Source organism: Toxoplasma gondii, chromosome VIIb (assembly GCF_000006565.2).
Source record: "Toxoplasma gondii ME49 chromosome VIIb, whole genome shotgun sequence".
NCBI classification, from domain to species: Eukaryota; Apicomplexa; class Conoidasida; order Eucoccidiorida; family Sarcocystidae; genus Toxoplasma; species Toxoplasma gondii.
This window is the reverse complement of record NC_031475.1, coordinates 4,473,540-4,488,086: the sequence shown is the minus strand read 5'-3', so window position 1 is coordinate 4,488,086 and position 14,547 is coordinate 4,473,540. Positions and strand designations below refer to the sequence as shown.

Here is a 14,547-nt window from a genome sequence, read left to right as displayed (position 1 = left end):
TTTTTGGGGGGACCCGGCATTGCAGCAGAAGTCCGCGTGAATTCATATAGCGTGTTGGCTTCCTTGATTGACAAGAAGAACCGTCAACATGAATCGTTGCAGAGCTTGCGGTTTGGAAAAGTCTGGATGGAGAACTCATCACTTCAGGGACGCGGCAGAGCCCGTTTTTTAACCGATCAAATGCGGCAGCTTTTGTTGTATTCATTGTCTAGAAAGGCAGATGAGCATCACCGGGAATAAAACCACTTCATCTCACGTAGGACGTCCTCTTCGATGTTAGCGGGGACTTCGCCGTCCTCTGAGCCAGGAGATTGCCGGAGCTCCAGGGAACGAGACATTGTCAGGATCGCGGATATTTTTTTCTCATAGTTAGGCAACTTGTGAATTTGATCTTTGTTTGCATGCACAGTGGACGATACACTTACAAACGGCACTCTCCTTCTAGTATCAGTGCCTGCCGACAACGTGGGGACCTCTGATCCTTCCCGCACGAAAAAGGGTTTGCTGGGTAAGAGACACGCACGGAATTTAATCGGATGCATCCGTACGAGACTGTATACTAAATAGCTGCCGTGTTGCGAAAACGTGTAAATACAGTCCGACGACGATTCCCCGTAAATGCAACCACTCTCAAAGAGTGACAGTCTAGAGTGACCTACAAACCCCGTCCACGTTTTGGAAGTCAACCCACAGGCTCGGTCTAACCCCTCAGGGGCAACACCCGGGGCTACACGCGCGTTCTTGCGAATATCGCCGTCTCAACTTGAAACGACTGGCAACAAGCCACAGTCACGTGGATAAATGCCACGTATGCCTGCAAGGTCCGGCTATTCGCCGGGCCTTAGAACCGGAATTACTCACCAGGGCTTTTCCCCGTGCGCTCGTTTCTAGCTGGCCAACAACAGCCAACGCTACATTACCTCAGGAAGAACACGAAACATACAAGTCGACATGGTGTCTATGGTCGTGCAAATTGGGCGATGATGTCGGTTCTCGAACGCTCGGAGTGAGGTGATGGCTCGATACCCAGAGATGGTATCCTGACTTCAGTCAACTGTTCGACCACCACTAGTGATCAAGCAGAAGATTAAGAGAACTCTTTAAATCCTCAGAAACTCGCTATTTTCTCTGACACATCGCAACTAGGTCCTGCCAAGCGCACTTATACTATGCGACCGCGTGAGTGTCGAGTCCGTCATCCATCCACCAAGTTGACTGCGTCCATCGGACCGGCCAAAAAAAGCCACCCCTGTAAGCTCGGACACTAGAGAGAAGCTGTTGTGTCAGAGCGTAAATCGTCACATCGATACCAAATGTTCGTTATGGGCATCTTCGTGGACGTGAATGTAGCCTTGGGCGACCCCTCATATGGAAGAGTATCTGACTAGTCGGAGAGGCCTCACTTGCATGCCGAGTCTCCCTCACGACTTCAGAAATATTACGTGTGTGGCATCACTGGCGGAAAGAAACACATACGCCCGATCACAGTGTTTTAACCGTTGATGTACAGTCGTTTGTGCCGTAGCGGGTGTCATAAAAGAATGCCAACATAGAATGGAGAGCGAATGACAAGAACCTCCGTGCACGACACCACCAAGCAAGGCCAGCCTTCTGTCAGGTGTCGTACTCACAACCTGTTAAATCTCTTCTGCAAAGCCATCGCCTCTTCTGAGTCTCCGACTGATACCCTGTAGAGTCAGGTAAAACGACTCGTGCCTCCACGGCGGCTCACTCAGGAGAAAGAGCTTGTGGATTCAATAAGGTAGGCAGTCCGTCGGCAAGCTTGTCGATATCATCTCTTGCATGTATCCAGAGGCACGAGAGTGGAACGTGTCGCCGCTCGTGTGTGAAGTTGTGACATGGACCACTGTGAGTTGCGCATAGAACCTTCGGTGCCATCTGAATGAATACTGGTGACTCGGAAACAAGCGGATGACCCGAAACTGCGCGTGCTGACCAACGTGGCGGCGGAGTCCTCTGCGCCTCTTTCAGGTAGATTTCTGTTCCTAAATGCTGACAGCTTGAGCCTTATAGTGCAACCATGTGAACGACACAGTAAAAACAAAGAGTAGGGAATGGCGTAGCGGTCGCTTCAACCAACGACCTACTTCGCCACCAGAATGTCCGTCTGACACCGCCATATTGAGACTATGCCACTGCACACTTGCCTCTCACAACGTGTCCTTGAGGGGTGTGATCTCAGCCGCACTAGGCAATTTTGACTCCCTCACGTGGTAGCAGCAGCTGTCGGAAGAATCGCCAACCGTTGTGTGATAGTGGTAACTGCAACCTAGAGAGACGAATGGGCACGGTACCCACATAAGAACTTCAACCAACACGGTGCCTCCTTATGCCGCACAATTGCGTCTCATCAGAAGATACGTGTTTTGCTGAGCTCTCTTGGCTGTCAATTTAGCCACACTCCCTGGTAGGCTCCTATTGTGGTAGGAATTTTTGCCCCGACACTGTAACCGATTGAGTTACAGTCCAGTTCCGGTAGTGCAGTTTCCTATTAAGAGACAGAACAGACACGCGTGACCCCGCGGACCGGCCGTTCACAAATAAACAGAAATGCCGCCAGTTATCCGTTTTCAGGACAGAATTATACTGCCAACCGACACGTGAAGAAATATGTTCTCTCTTGTTGAGCTCCTGCCGATCAGACGCGGACCTTTTCCGCCGTAGTGCGGTGCTCATTGCCTACTTCATTGCGGGTAGCTGTCGAGCACATCATTTTTTGTTCACCAGAAACTGGACGGTTGTTCGTGTAGCTAGTTTTCAACTGACTTCTACAGCTGACACGCCCACGATACACAGAACCACCCGGTTAGAAAGGGCTCCAACGAGTGCTGCCTCTTCGCCCTGCTTTTCACTCTACCCGAATGGACGTGGAAAAATGCCATACTAATTGACAGCTTGGTGCAAACTTGCGATAACCCGGTCGACGGCTCCTTCTAGAAAGCAGTCCAACTGTGCCCAGCCGAGACAGCGTGGGGTGGACGCATAAGCCACGATACGCGAGAACGGGGTACGGTGGGAGAGAATCGCGGGGAGATCTTGCGTCGCGTGGGTTTTTTTTCGGTTCCGCGGCATCCGCCCGCCCGCTGTGTGCGTTTCCCGCGCGTCGACACGCTGTCTCCCAGCAACCGGTTTGCGTCGAATACGTGACTCCAGTGCATTGCAGTTCCACACAACACTTTGCCCGTGTGCTACCCTTTTTTCCGTTTCTCGCCTGTGTGCGGAATCTGGTGCTTTTACCCGTAACGAACACTTTCGAATGCGAGCGTCTGTCGTCACTGAGGTTTGTTCACCTCTCCGTGTCGGTTCGTGTGTGTGACGCTTTCTGCGTTTTTTCTGTTCCTGCCACAACTGTTTGCTTGGGCTTTTTGACTTTTTACCTGCTCTCCTCTCTTATCACAATGGCATCTAAACAACCGCAGACACTGAGCGCCGGCGCCGTCGAGAGCGGCCGCGTTGCCCGCCTCGTGTCCGCCAGTTCTGTGATGACTCAGCAGCTGGGAAAAAGCACGAACATCCGCATGTCCCAGATTCTGGAGCCGCGCTCCGAAGAAGACTGGACTGCCCACCGCACTCGCATTGTCTGCACCATGGGCCCCGCATGCTGGAACGTAGACACCCTCGTCAAAATGATCGACGCTGGCATGAACGTCTGCCGCTTGAACTTCTCGCACGGCGACCACGAAACACACGCACGCACTGTCCAGAACATCCAGGAAGCCATGAAGCAAAGACCTGAAGCGCGCTTGGCGATTCTCCTGGACACCAAGGGACCCGAAATCCGCACTGGATTCTTGAAGGTATACATGCAAATCGGGAATGGCGACATTGTGTGAACAAGCATAGAAGAATTACAAACGTATCGGCACTCCAGCAGCCAGACGCTGACGAGAACGGGGCCAATGAAAGAGGAAACTGGAACACTAGACACGAGTGCAGTATGAAGAGGAAGCAGAGAATTTAGGGGTGGCCGAGGAACCACCAGAAATCAACGCACACACTGGCTAGAACGCGACAGAAAAGCGAGGCATCAAATTTAGACTCGCGTTGCGACGTGAGTAGGGAAAGGGCGTTTTGGAAGAAGGACAATACACAATCGAGGACAAATGGTGTCGATGCCGTCCAGTCGGCACAGTACACGTTGAACGGAAAAAACGAGAAAATGGAACAGCGAGTTGTGAAGGGGGAGACTTGTGTTTGAACCTCATTTCAGTGTCCGTCAGAGTATCCATCGGCGGGAGTATCTTTGTCTGTCGCTCGTGAACGGAGAAGCAGAATGCAAAGCCAAACAAGGGAAGAGTGCGATTGCAAAGCTACTAGGAATACGTTCTTTTTAGACCGTATACTTGTGATATATATACATATATATATATATATATATATATATATATAGAGAGAGAGAGAGAGAGAGAGCATACACGTGTATGGATGTGTGCACCGTGCGGAGGAGGTCCCTGAACGTCGGCGTGTTCGCTTGGAATATGGTTTTTGATACATGGGAGAGACGCTTTCGTTGTCCACGGATATCTTACTCAGGACCACAAGCCCATCACTCTGCAGCAAGGCGCCACTCTGAAGATCGTGACGGACTACAACTTGATTGGCGACGAGACAACGATTGCATGCTCCTACGGTGCCCTCCCTCAATCGGTGAAGCCCGGTCCGCTAACACTTTGTTTCATCCTTGCGTGTGTGTGTCCGTGTCCCCGCGTGTACTTGAGACTCTGCCGGTGCAGACTTTCTGGTGTGGTGCCTTTGCTCCCCGAACCGGTTTCGTCACTTATCCTATAAGATCTCTGTTGCTTGTGGAAGAACACTACCTTTATTAGTGAACATCATCCATTATACTCAAATAAGAACTCGTCCGCTGACGACATTTCGAATTTTGAATTGATGAATTTACAGTCGTGTCCTCAAAGTACCACTTGTTTTGCCTTTCTCGGACAGCTTCCTTTCCATCTCCAGAGTTGCATATTCCCGCTGGTGATGAGTGTAATCCCCCTTGTGGATGCTTTTGGGCTTCGTTTCCCCGTTTCCGTGCGTTGTTTCCGGTGCGTTATCGTGTGCCTTCCCCACACGTTTGCGCGGGTTTCTCTTCAGGCAACACCATTCTCATTGCCGACGGTTCCCTCTCCGTCAAGGTCGTTGAAGTTGGGAGCGATTACGTTATTACCCAGGCTCAGAACACCGCTACCATCGGCGAACGCAAGAACATGAACCTACCCAACGTCAAAGTGGGTTCGTTTTTCCTATCCTCGCATCTCCGTTCTCTGTATGAACGACCTCAGCTGACCCACTCACTCACAAAAGCGAAGGCGCATCCTGTGTACAAACGGTCTGGTTTCCAGAACGGTCCTTGTTTTGCTTCGGCCATGCTGCATGCTGCCTTCATCTCGACTGTTCGCGTTCGTTTTGTTCTCGAGACGCGGTTTCCCGCGCGTCCTGTTCGAGTGGCTTCGCTGAAAATCTCGGTGGCGCTCCATCTGAGGTCTTTGGCCTTCTATTTCCAAATGCTTTCAGGTCCAGCTGCCCGTCATTGGCGAGAAGGACAAGCACGACATCCTGAACTTTGGCATTCCCATGGGATGCAACTTTATTGCTGCTTCCTTCGTCCAAAGCGCGGATGATGTCCGGTACATTCGCGGTCTGCTTGGCCCCCGTGGCCGCCACATCCGCATTATTCCGAAGATCGAGAATGTCGAGGGTCTCGTCAACTTCGACGAAATTCTCGCGGAAGCCGACGGTATCATGATCGCGCGTGGTGACTTGGGAATGGAAATCCCCCCCGAAAAGGTTTTCCTGGCTCAGAAGATGATGATTGCTAAGTGAGTCTGCCAGTGGAAGTATAAGGGGACTTTCGAGTTCCAAGACGTCAACTGGAGGCAACCTCAATGTTGACACCTGCGGACACTTTGTGGAACGCGTTCTCATGGGTCGTTGTTCCAGTCTGTCTCAAGTGTGGTAATCACAAATAAATGCGCTTAGTGGTGACACGGGAGGAAACCATGGAAGGGAGGTGAACGAAGAAGCAAACGCGTCTGTATTTTAGGTTTATTACAGATCGAATTAGGAAGGGAAGAATGGATTCAGCACTATGTAGATGGCATAGTCTGGTCTGACAAAGCCACCTGAGACAGTTTCAGTCTTGTTCGGTCTTCGCCCAGGTCGGCCTGGAATAGGCGTTGAGTGTATGGTGTTTTTTATGTCGTCTCACGGCCCTGTGTGTCTCCTGCCGTTGTGCGGTTCCGTGCATCCTCTCGCCTCTCGGTGCTTCCAAAAGGCACTTCCCAAGTAGAGATTTCTGAGTATGTTGCTCGGTGTTTTCCTAGGTGCAACGTCGTGGGCAAGCCCGTTATTACAGCGACCCAGATGCTGGAGAGTATGATCAAGAACCCGCGCCCGACACGTGCGGAGGCCGCCGATGTGGCGAACGCGGTGTTGGACGGCACAGATTGCGTGATGCTTTCTGGAGAGACTGCTAACGGAGAATTCCCGGTTATCACCGTTGAGACAATGGCCCGCATCTGCTACGAGGCGGAAACCTGCGTGGACTACCCTGCGCTGTACCGTGCCATGTGCCTGGCAGTTCCCCCACCCATTTCGACTCAGGAAGCTGTTGCGAGAGCAGCTGTCGAGACGGCCGAGTGCGTCAACGCAGCGATCATCCTGGCTTTGACCGAGACCGGTCAGACTGCGCGTCTGATCGCCAAGTACCGCCCGATGCAGCCGATTCTGGCCCTGAGTGCTTCAGAAAGCACCATCAAGCACCTGCAGGTGATCCGCGGTGTGACGACGATGCAGGTTCCCTCGTTCCAGGGAACCGACCACGTGATCAGAAACGCGATTGTCGTGGCCAAGGAGAGAGAACTCGTTACTGAGGGCGAGAGCATCGTCGCTGTGCACGGCATGAAAGAGGAAGTCGCTGGCTCCAGCAACCTTCTCAAGGTTCTTACTGTGGAGTAAACTGCAGAACAGAGCAGGTGCGAAGGAATAGACGCAGGAGCAAGAAGGAGAGAGCTTCTATGTAGACGATGTCGGAATCGAGTTTTTGGCAGTTGGTTACGGTTTTTTTTATGTCCCTCCAACCAGAATCGAGTAGCACCTTCCACAGTGGACGCATGTGGTAATTTTCCACGGAGGGCAGTGGCGTGCGACGAAAAGGTTGCCGCCTGCGACCGTGCCTGATTTTTTTTTGCGTTGGTGAAACTTTCTGCATTTTGCCTTTTTCTGTTCCCCACAAGATTCGACTCGCAAGTGACCAGCGTTTTTACCGTAGTTCGTTGCTGCGACCTTGACGTGAACTGAAAGAGGATAGCGTAAACCTCTGCCTCCTCGTGGCTCTCTGAACCCGTCAGCCAGGAACCGTTGCGTCCCCACATGACGCAGAGCATGTCCAAAATTGAAGGCATCGGCATGTGCAAGAAAAAAATCTTTATCGAAGAGACATTTCAGTCGACACTCTAGTACCACCAGCAGTAAAACTCATTGCCATGCCCGCAGCAGCGTCGGCGTACGTCGGCATGTAGATCTGTCTGTTCACGAATCTTGCCAACAATTCGGCACTGTCATTCAGTACTCGCGACAACAGGTTCTACTTAATGTCGGCATTCGGAAGTCTCAACAGCGTGCTGTGCTGTGGCTAGCAAAGATTCTGACACTACAGAAACGGGTATTGCTGGGCAAACGCTAGAGATCCGGATGACGGAGAGAACGGGGTCGAATATCAGAATAGTCGTGGCGACCACGACGCTTAATACAAAAAAGTTCGGAAGTGTGATGGCGCACGTGTTCAACTCAAGCCCACTGTAGAAGCGTTTTGTTTCAAAGAGATGCGATTGAACAGAGAAGGGGATAATAGTACGCGTGAATTGTCTCACTGTGCAGCAGTCCTGCTACCTGTCCTGCATCTTTCAACCTCATACCTGTTACTGCCAGGCACATCCTGTAAGACAAACTATGTTGTGCATCCCTGCATAACGTTCAGGGCATCCCTGCTGCTGGTGGATTGGGGGTTCTGCTAGCTCATTCAAATAAAAAGGGTTCGCCCAGTGTCGAATGCTCAAAAGGTATATTCCAATCTAAGGATACTTTCGGGAATAACCGTCAGCACTCGATAGACCGGTGGCTGTCAGGCACCGCAACGTTAATGTAAAGCGGGAGGTATGTCGACTCTTGCTCACAACGGTGACTACTGAACCAGAAACGGGGTTCCGTTCCTCTAACAACAAATACGCCGCAGTCACCGGGGAAACGATGCGCCTCGTCTGTCACCGGTTTTGCACTAGTTCGATTCAGCGGATGACGAACTGTTTGGTATAGAGTGGGTCGGCCAAGGCTTAGAATGTGGAGAGTCGACAAATGCATGCCTGGACTCTACACAGTGGCATTCCTGTCTCCACGTCTAACATAAAAAGGGGCGAGCTGTGAGGCTTCCACGTTTTCGGCAGCAGCGAACTGTTCAAAGCGTGAGTTCATCCGCTACGCCCCGACAAAGTGACTAGACGTTTCGCTGCATGCGACAGCAAATTTGAGGATGCCATCATACATCCCTGCTATCATCAAGCACAGGGCGTTGTAACTTTTCGTTGGTGCAAAAATAAGCTGTGAACCTAGCAAGGATGTGCTGTTAAGTGAAGCCCAGTACAGGGGCTCCGGGGGTACGTGAGTATCTCAAGGCCTTTCTCCTCCTCCTCACTATCAGTACTGCTCTCTCACTGTTCTAGCGAACTTGCACGCAGTCAGCCACCATGGGGAGGCACGAGGAAAAAAGAGAAAAGGCTATTTTTTAATAAAACAGAGCAAACGAGACGCTGGAATGTCACTGTGAGTTAAGAAAACTTCCTGTCAACACAGAAATGTTTTTTGATGCACGTCACATACACCTGAGTCTTTCGGAGTAACGGGCAAACGAAAGGTCCGAACGACAGAGGTGAAGAGTACAACTCTGCCATGGTCACCGTGGAAACTACCAAGGCTTTGCGTTTGGAGCATTCCAAACTCTGTCCTCATCGGTTCTTCATGCCTAAATAAGATCTGCGACATTCATTGGCATTTCGTCGATCTGTGTTGCGTAGTACTGCTCGATATCTCGAAGAATACGAATATCGTCGTTCTGAACAGAGAAAACATACAAACGCATGTGAAACCGTCACGTGTAAATCTGCCATTTTAGTACCGCCAGCGACTCTAATTCGCAATTCGTCGTGCCGAAACAAGCGGATGTAGTTGTGTGATCCCGAACGACAGCCCAACGATGCAGCCACCCAGGCACTCCAGACACCCGAATGCAAACCGCCCCCGCATCGTCGCAAACGAAAGGTGCTACTGGAACTCGCACGTACACAGAAACACAGCAACTGGTCTCGAATCCTGCATCCGCAACCTACGACGAAAAAGAAGACCGGAAATATATACATACGCATATATATATATATATATATATGCTCATACAAATGTATCCGACGCACAGAAGTCTCTTGTACGCCTGCACTGATTTAAAACGCATTCTGTGACGTAAGCGATCGCGCATGAACGGTTCACAATGGAGAGACGGAGACACATGCAGAAGGGAAGGGCAGCCCTCGCAGCAATCGCGGCCACGGAAGTCCACATCGCTGCGTATACAGGCGCTGTGGGTGAAGAGGCTTTCCTGTCCAGTTGGCGTATCATACCTTCACGAAATTGATAGCAACACCCTTGCGGCCGAAACGACCGGAGCGACCGATGCGATGGATGTAGAGCTCACGACTGTTGGGTAAGTCGTAGTTAATAACGAGAGACACCTGAGAATACAGGGATTGCAAAGGAGTACACACAGCTAGTAGCGACAAGAGCAAATGTAACATGAAAAAGAACACCGCCGCTCTCTGTGCCTCGCCACAGACACATTGGAAGAGAACCCAGACATGCACCTAAGTGACAACCGCAAGAACGCAACGGCGCCAGACGCAGTCGACAGAGACGAGAAATGAAACTCGAGGAAAATGGCAACAGACAAGAGGAATTTCACCACGTGTTGTCTCGAACACGCACCTGCTGAACATCCAATCCACGACCCCAGACGTCGGTGGCGATGAGGACGCGGCTCTGGCCTCCTCGAAACTGCCTCATAATCTCGTCACGTTCTTGCTGAGGCATGTCACCATGCATGCGGCTGACCTGAAAAGAAAGGACAGACACGCGTCGAATGAATCTAACAGTTCTGCCTCCACCGCTTCCCTCCTCTATAAAAAGCACCCTTGTCTTGATACTGTTGGCACCTTTCCAATGGCACCGCCGTGATCATCGCCACCGTACCAAAAGAGCCTTTTTGTTTCTTTGCCTTAGCGTGTTGCGACCAAACCCGTGTTCAGGTTTCAGATCGTATACAACATGTCGAAACGAGAGTGGCTGCGTAACCGCCTGCCCAGTTGTCGACACAGCCTAGCGCACCCTGGCGGTCGTCGCCCCAGCAGCGCTCGTTCACGCAAGTCCCTGCCCATAAAACCCTTACCGTGAAGTTCGCTTCTTTCATCTTCTGCGCCAGCCACTCAACTTTGGCCTTGGTGTTGCAAAAGATGACCGCCTGCGTGATGGTGAGAGTGTCGTAGAGATCCGTCAACGTGTCGAACTTCCACTGCTCTCTCTCAACTGCCACGAAGAACTGCTTGATCCCTTCCAACGTCAATTCATCACGCTTTACGAGGACGCGGAACGGGTCATCCATGAACTTCGTTGTCATTTCGAGCACCTGAGCCCATGCAGTAAACGAGGGAACGGAGAGAATGGAAAGGCTTAGCGACGGAAACAGAGGGAGCGTGTCTTCAGTGGGAGCCGTCCCAAAAGCACGCGAGCAAGCCCCGTTGCGCAAATCACAAACACAACCGCTCTCAACAACCTAAAGCGCTGACGAAAGCCTATATACACCCCGACGTCAGTAGCAACATGAGTGCATGCATTCGTGCACCAATGCACACAGTCGTGACACTTCTCTTTCAACACGCATTCGTTTACCGTGCTACCCCATACGCATCTACATACGCATATATATATATATATACATACATACATAGGAGGAGTTAAGGTGACACACACACCGATGTATTAAGCATATATATATATATATGTATATATATATATATATATAACACATGCACTTGGGGGGCATGCGGAGTCAGGATAGGTTGGTCACTGCTTACCTCATGGGGGAGAGTAGCGGAGACAAGGACAACTTGAGTGGAGGGTGGGAGGTACCGGTAAATATCGTAGACTTGCTCTTTGAAGCCGCGGTTCAGCATTTCATCGGCTTCGTCGAGGACGAGCAGTTTGATGTGTCGCGTGCTGAAGTGGCGTTGCGCAATCATGTGGAAAACCCGCCCGGGGGTTCCAGACACGATGTGAACACCTGCCTCCAGAGCCCGAATGTCGTCTCCCACGCGTTTGCCTCCGATGCAGCAGTGAACCTAGAGGAAACATGGACAAGTGGAGAAACGATACAACAATGATGCGCCACTTTATGCGCGTCTATGAATACGAGTATAGAGACATGCAGGTTCTATATGATTGTACAAACTTCTCACGGTAAACACACGAACACACGCGTCCTTGTGCCCATGCACATGTTACTGTAAGAAAGGAGGTTCAAGAAAACCGCCTCTTCAAGTGTTGATTCTTACCTGAACAGACATGTAGTCGCCTAGGGCCAAGCAGACTTTCTGCGACTGTTCAGCAAGTTCTCTAGTCGGGCTGAGAATAAGAGCTTGCGGATCGCGAACTTTCGGGTCTATGCACTGAAGACAGCCGAGGCAGAAGACACAAGTTTTACCCGTTCCGGACTGGCTCTGTACAATTACATCTCGACCTTTCATGATCGGGACAATCGCACGCTGTTGCACAGCAGACGGGCGCTCGAAGCCATACGCGTAGATGCCGCGCAGCAAGTCTTCCTTGAAGCCCATAGCGTCGAATGTCGGCAGGACTTGACAGTCCTCCGAAGTTTCAAAAATGAAATTCGTGTCCGGTTCGAGTCTCGCCATCTTGAAGCAGAGAAAACGAAGGCCAACAGCCAAAACTAACAGACTTTGTGGAAGCGAACAACAGACAAGAGGCAGGAGGCCGCTTCTGTCCCCTCGCCCTGATAAGAGAGAGATAGCACAGTCACAAAAAAGAAGGCGCCGCAGTCGAGTTGTGGCGACGCTCAACAGAACGGCGAACGAGGGCGATGCACGCAGACCACTGGCAGACGTGGAAAGAAACCGACGTAGGAACGACCAAACAAGCGAACAGCTCCTCTGCCGTAATAAATGAGGTAACGCAGGAGCACAAAAGCAAGAACAACGGACCAAAGAGAGGGATAAATAAGCAGTGGTGGCCGAGAGGACCGGAAACTTCAGAAGCTGCACCGCGGCGGTAGTTGCAGAGGGCTTCGAGACGGTTTAATGAAGGAAAATACAACGCTTTCTCTTGATTATCTTCTTCGTATCAAAACTAAAAGTCTTCCCGAGAACACGGGACGATACTGGAGCGCCAGCAATTCTCAGTCACATCAAAGAAGAGTGGAACACGGAAGAACGGCATCTCCTGGTGGTGACGGACGACGCGGGGTGCTGCGAAGACGAGACGAGAGGAAAAGGACGTTACTTCTGCATTTTGGGGACGCAGAAGACGGGAAAACAAGCAAAAGAAGTTCAAGCTTCCACACTGTGTTGCGCATTGACATCTCGTTTTTCCCCAGTTCCTTTCTTGGGAAAGTCGCACGGGGACCACAAAAATGTTCGCGGTTGAGTTGTACATACACCTATGTCCGGCAGCTTCAGAGCCACCAACAGCCGCCTCACTTCAAGACACGGGAAATGTCCATGTTACGAAAACAGAACGTTCAGAGATGTCGGCAATTTCTCCTTTCTATAGGAGGATTCTTCTCTTAGGGTACCTTTGGTTTCCCCCTTGTTGTCCCCCCGCCCCCGGCGACAAAGCCCATTAATGACCCCCTTTTTGATCCATGCATGCTGTAGCGCCTGCTGGCGAAACACCGACTGTTGCCGTGGTGTGATTCTCGAATTTTCCCGAGCGCGAAGAAAACAGCGTTTAGAGCGTAGAAACAAAACAATAACACTCTCTCTTTCGTCGAAAGAAAAGGGCACACAGCTTTCTAGGGGTGTCAAGATGAACAGATGGAAACAACAGATGCGATCGGCTCGGAAGAAATCGAGGGCAAAGTGCCAGTATGTCCATCCCAGGTAGTTGAATGGCCCGTATAATGCACTCTGTGCGTCTGTTCTCCTCAGTGTGTTCACTCGCACGAAGCAATCACTGGGGCAGATCCCGACTGCGTTGAGCGCACTTGCTAAGTATCCGCTCTGCTCTACACTCGAGGCGTGCCGGAACACTCAATTGCCGATGATGTCTGCACCGTACTAACAAGGTACTTCGATATCCTGATTTGAAAAACTGTGTCGTTTTCACGCGATCAAGATGGGAATCCCATATACTGCGGAGTCAATAGGCGATCCCCACTTTCAAATAAGCTGTCGCTAGAAAGCGTTGTTATCAACATTTAACTCGAAGAGTTTCCGTAGAGATCTCACCTCGAAACTACACAGAAGTACACCGTAGCCTTTGCCTACTCACGTGGTACTCCTTTAATACATCCATGCGTACTCTATTGGCGAAACGGCAGCTAGGCCGTATCGTTGCCTTTCGGAGTTCTGTGTTAGCCCTGTAGTTGACTGCCGAGCTTACAGACTGTCTGCTCTGAGCTAATGCTCCCCCACCGTGACCTACGACAAAATCGCGACACGGTGTGTGAGTGACGTCTGGGAACCGGCGTCATTTCCCCACACGATTTTGGATCGGTTGACCCAAGATATCAGACATAGAAAAAGCCTGCGATTCTAAACGCACGGCAGTTTGATCGATCTGTGTTGGAGTGTTTGTGCCGACACCCGTATCGTATCATGTGTTTCCTGCTTGTTCCACGAAAAGAGGTGCCTTCAGGTTCGTAGCGCGTAGTCCCCAGACGCTCTTTTTCGTAGACGTGGTGAAATTGTGACCGGACTCCTATGCAAAGCCTGATGAAAGTTATGCACCATTCTCGGTTGCGGTTATGCTCTCAAACCGCCCGCTGGGGGTCCCACTCCTGGCTCAACCTCAGAGGACGCCAAACCAAACGCACAAGTGCATTGCGGGGAAGCAATGTACGTACGGCAACAACCCATACGCGAGAAGCGCATGTATCCACTTAACAGATGCGTCTACAACATGCACGCGTGGCTCTCTCTGCGCTCCTGCTTCGAAAATTCGCACGTACCTGCCTGGGAAAGACGCGTGCGCACGGAACAAGTGATTCAACGCACTCTTTGTGCCTTCTCTAACCTCAGTTCCACCCCTATCATTTGCCCATCCGGTCCTTCTAAGTTAACACTGCTTCTAAGTGTTCTTCGGTTTGTACCTTTCCGGAAAACTCCTGACGTGGTCTGGGTAAGAGCACCCGTTACGACTTTTGTTTCTTAGCTGCAGTGACCGCTGTATTCCAAATTAATTATATGGATG

General features: G+C 51.0%; 2 protein-coding genes across 2 annotated transcripts; one reads left to right on the top strand and one right to left on the bottom strand.

Moving 5' to 3' along the window:
- The first annotated feature begins 3,177 nt into the window (after positions 1 to 3,177).
- Positions 3,178 to 7,427, top strand: PYKI (pyruvate kinase PyK1). Its single transcript, XM_002364882.2, has 5 exons — positions 3,178 to 3,818; positions 4,555 to 4,678; positions 5,119 to 5,252; positions 5,539 to 5,843; positions 6,348 to 7,427. Exons 1-5 carry the CDS (start codon positions 3,420 to 3,422, stop codon positions 6,979 to 6,981), a joined length of 1,596 nt encoding a protein of 531 aa, XP_002364923.1. The 5' UTR covers positions 3,178 to 3,419; the 3' UTR covers positions 6,982 to 7,427.
- A 1,360-nt stretch (positions 7,428 to 8,787) lies between these two features.
- TGME49_256770 lies at positions 8,788 to 12,921 on the bottom strand. Its single transcript, XM_002364883.1, has 6 exons — positions 11,673 to 12,921; positions 11,196 to 11,459; positions 10,511 to 10,747; positions 10,051 to 10,176; positions 9,690 to 9,800; positions 8,788 to 9,130 (listed from the first exon to the last, which is right to left on the bottom strand). Exons 1-6 carry the CDS (start codon positions 12,030 to 12,032, stop codon positions 9,041 to 9,043), a joined length of 1,188 nt encoding a protein of 395 aa, XP_002364924.1. The 5' UTR covers positions 12,033 to 12,921; the 3' UTR covers positions 8,788 to 9,040.
- Between the last annotated feature and the right edge of the window lie 1,626 nt (positions 12,922 to 14,547).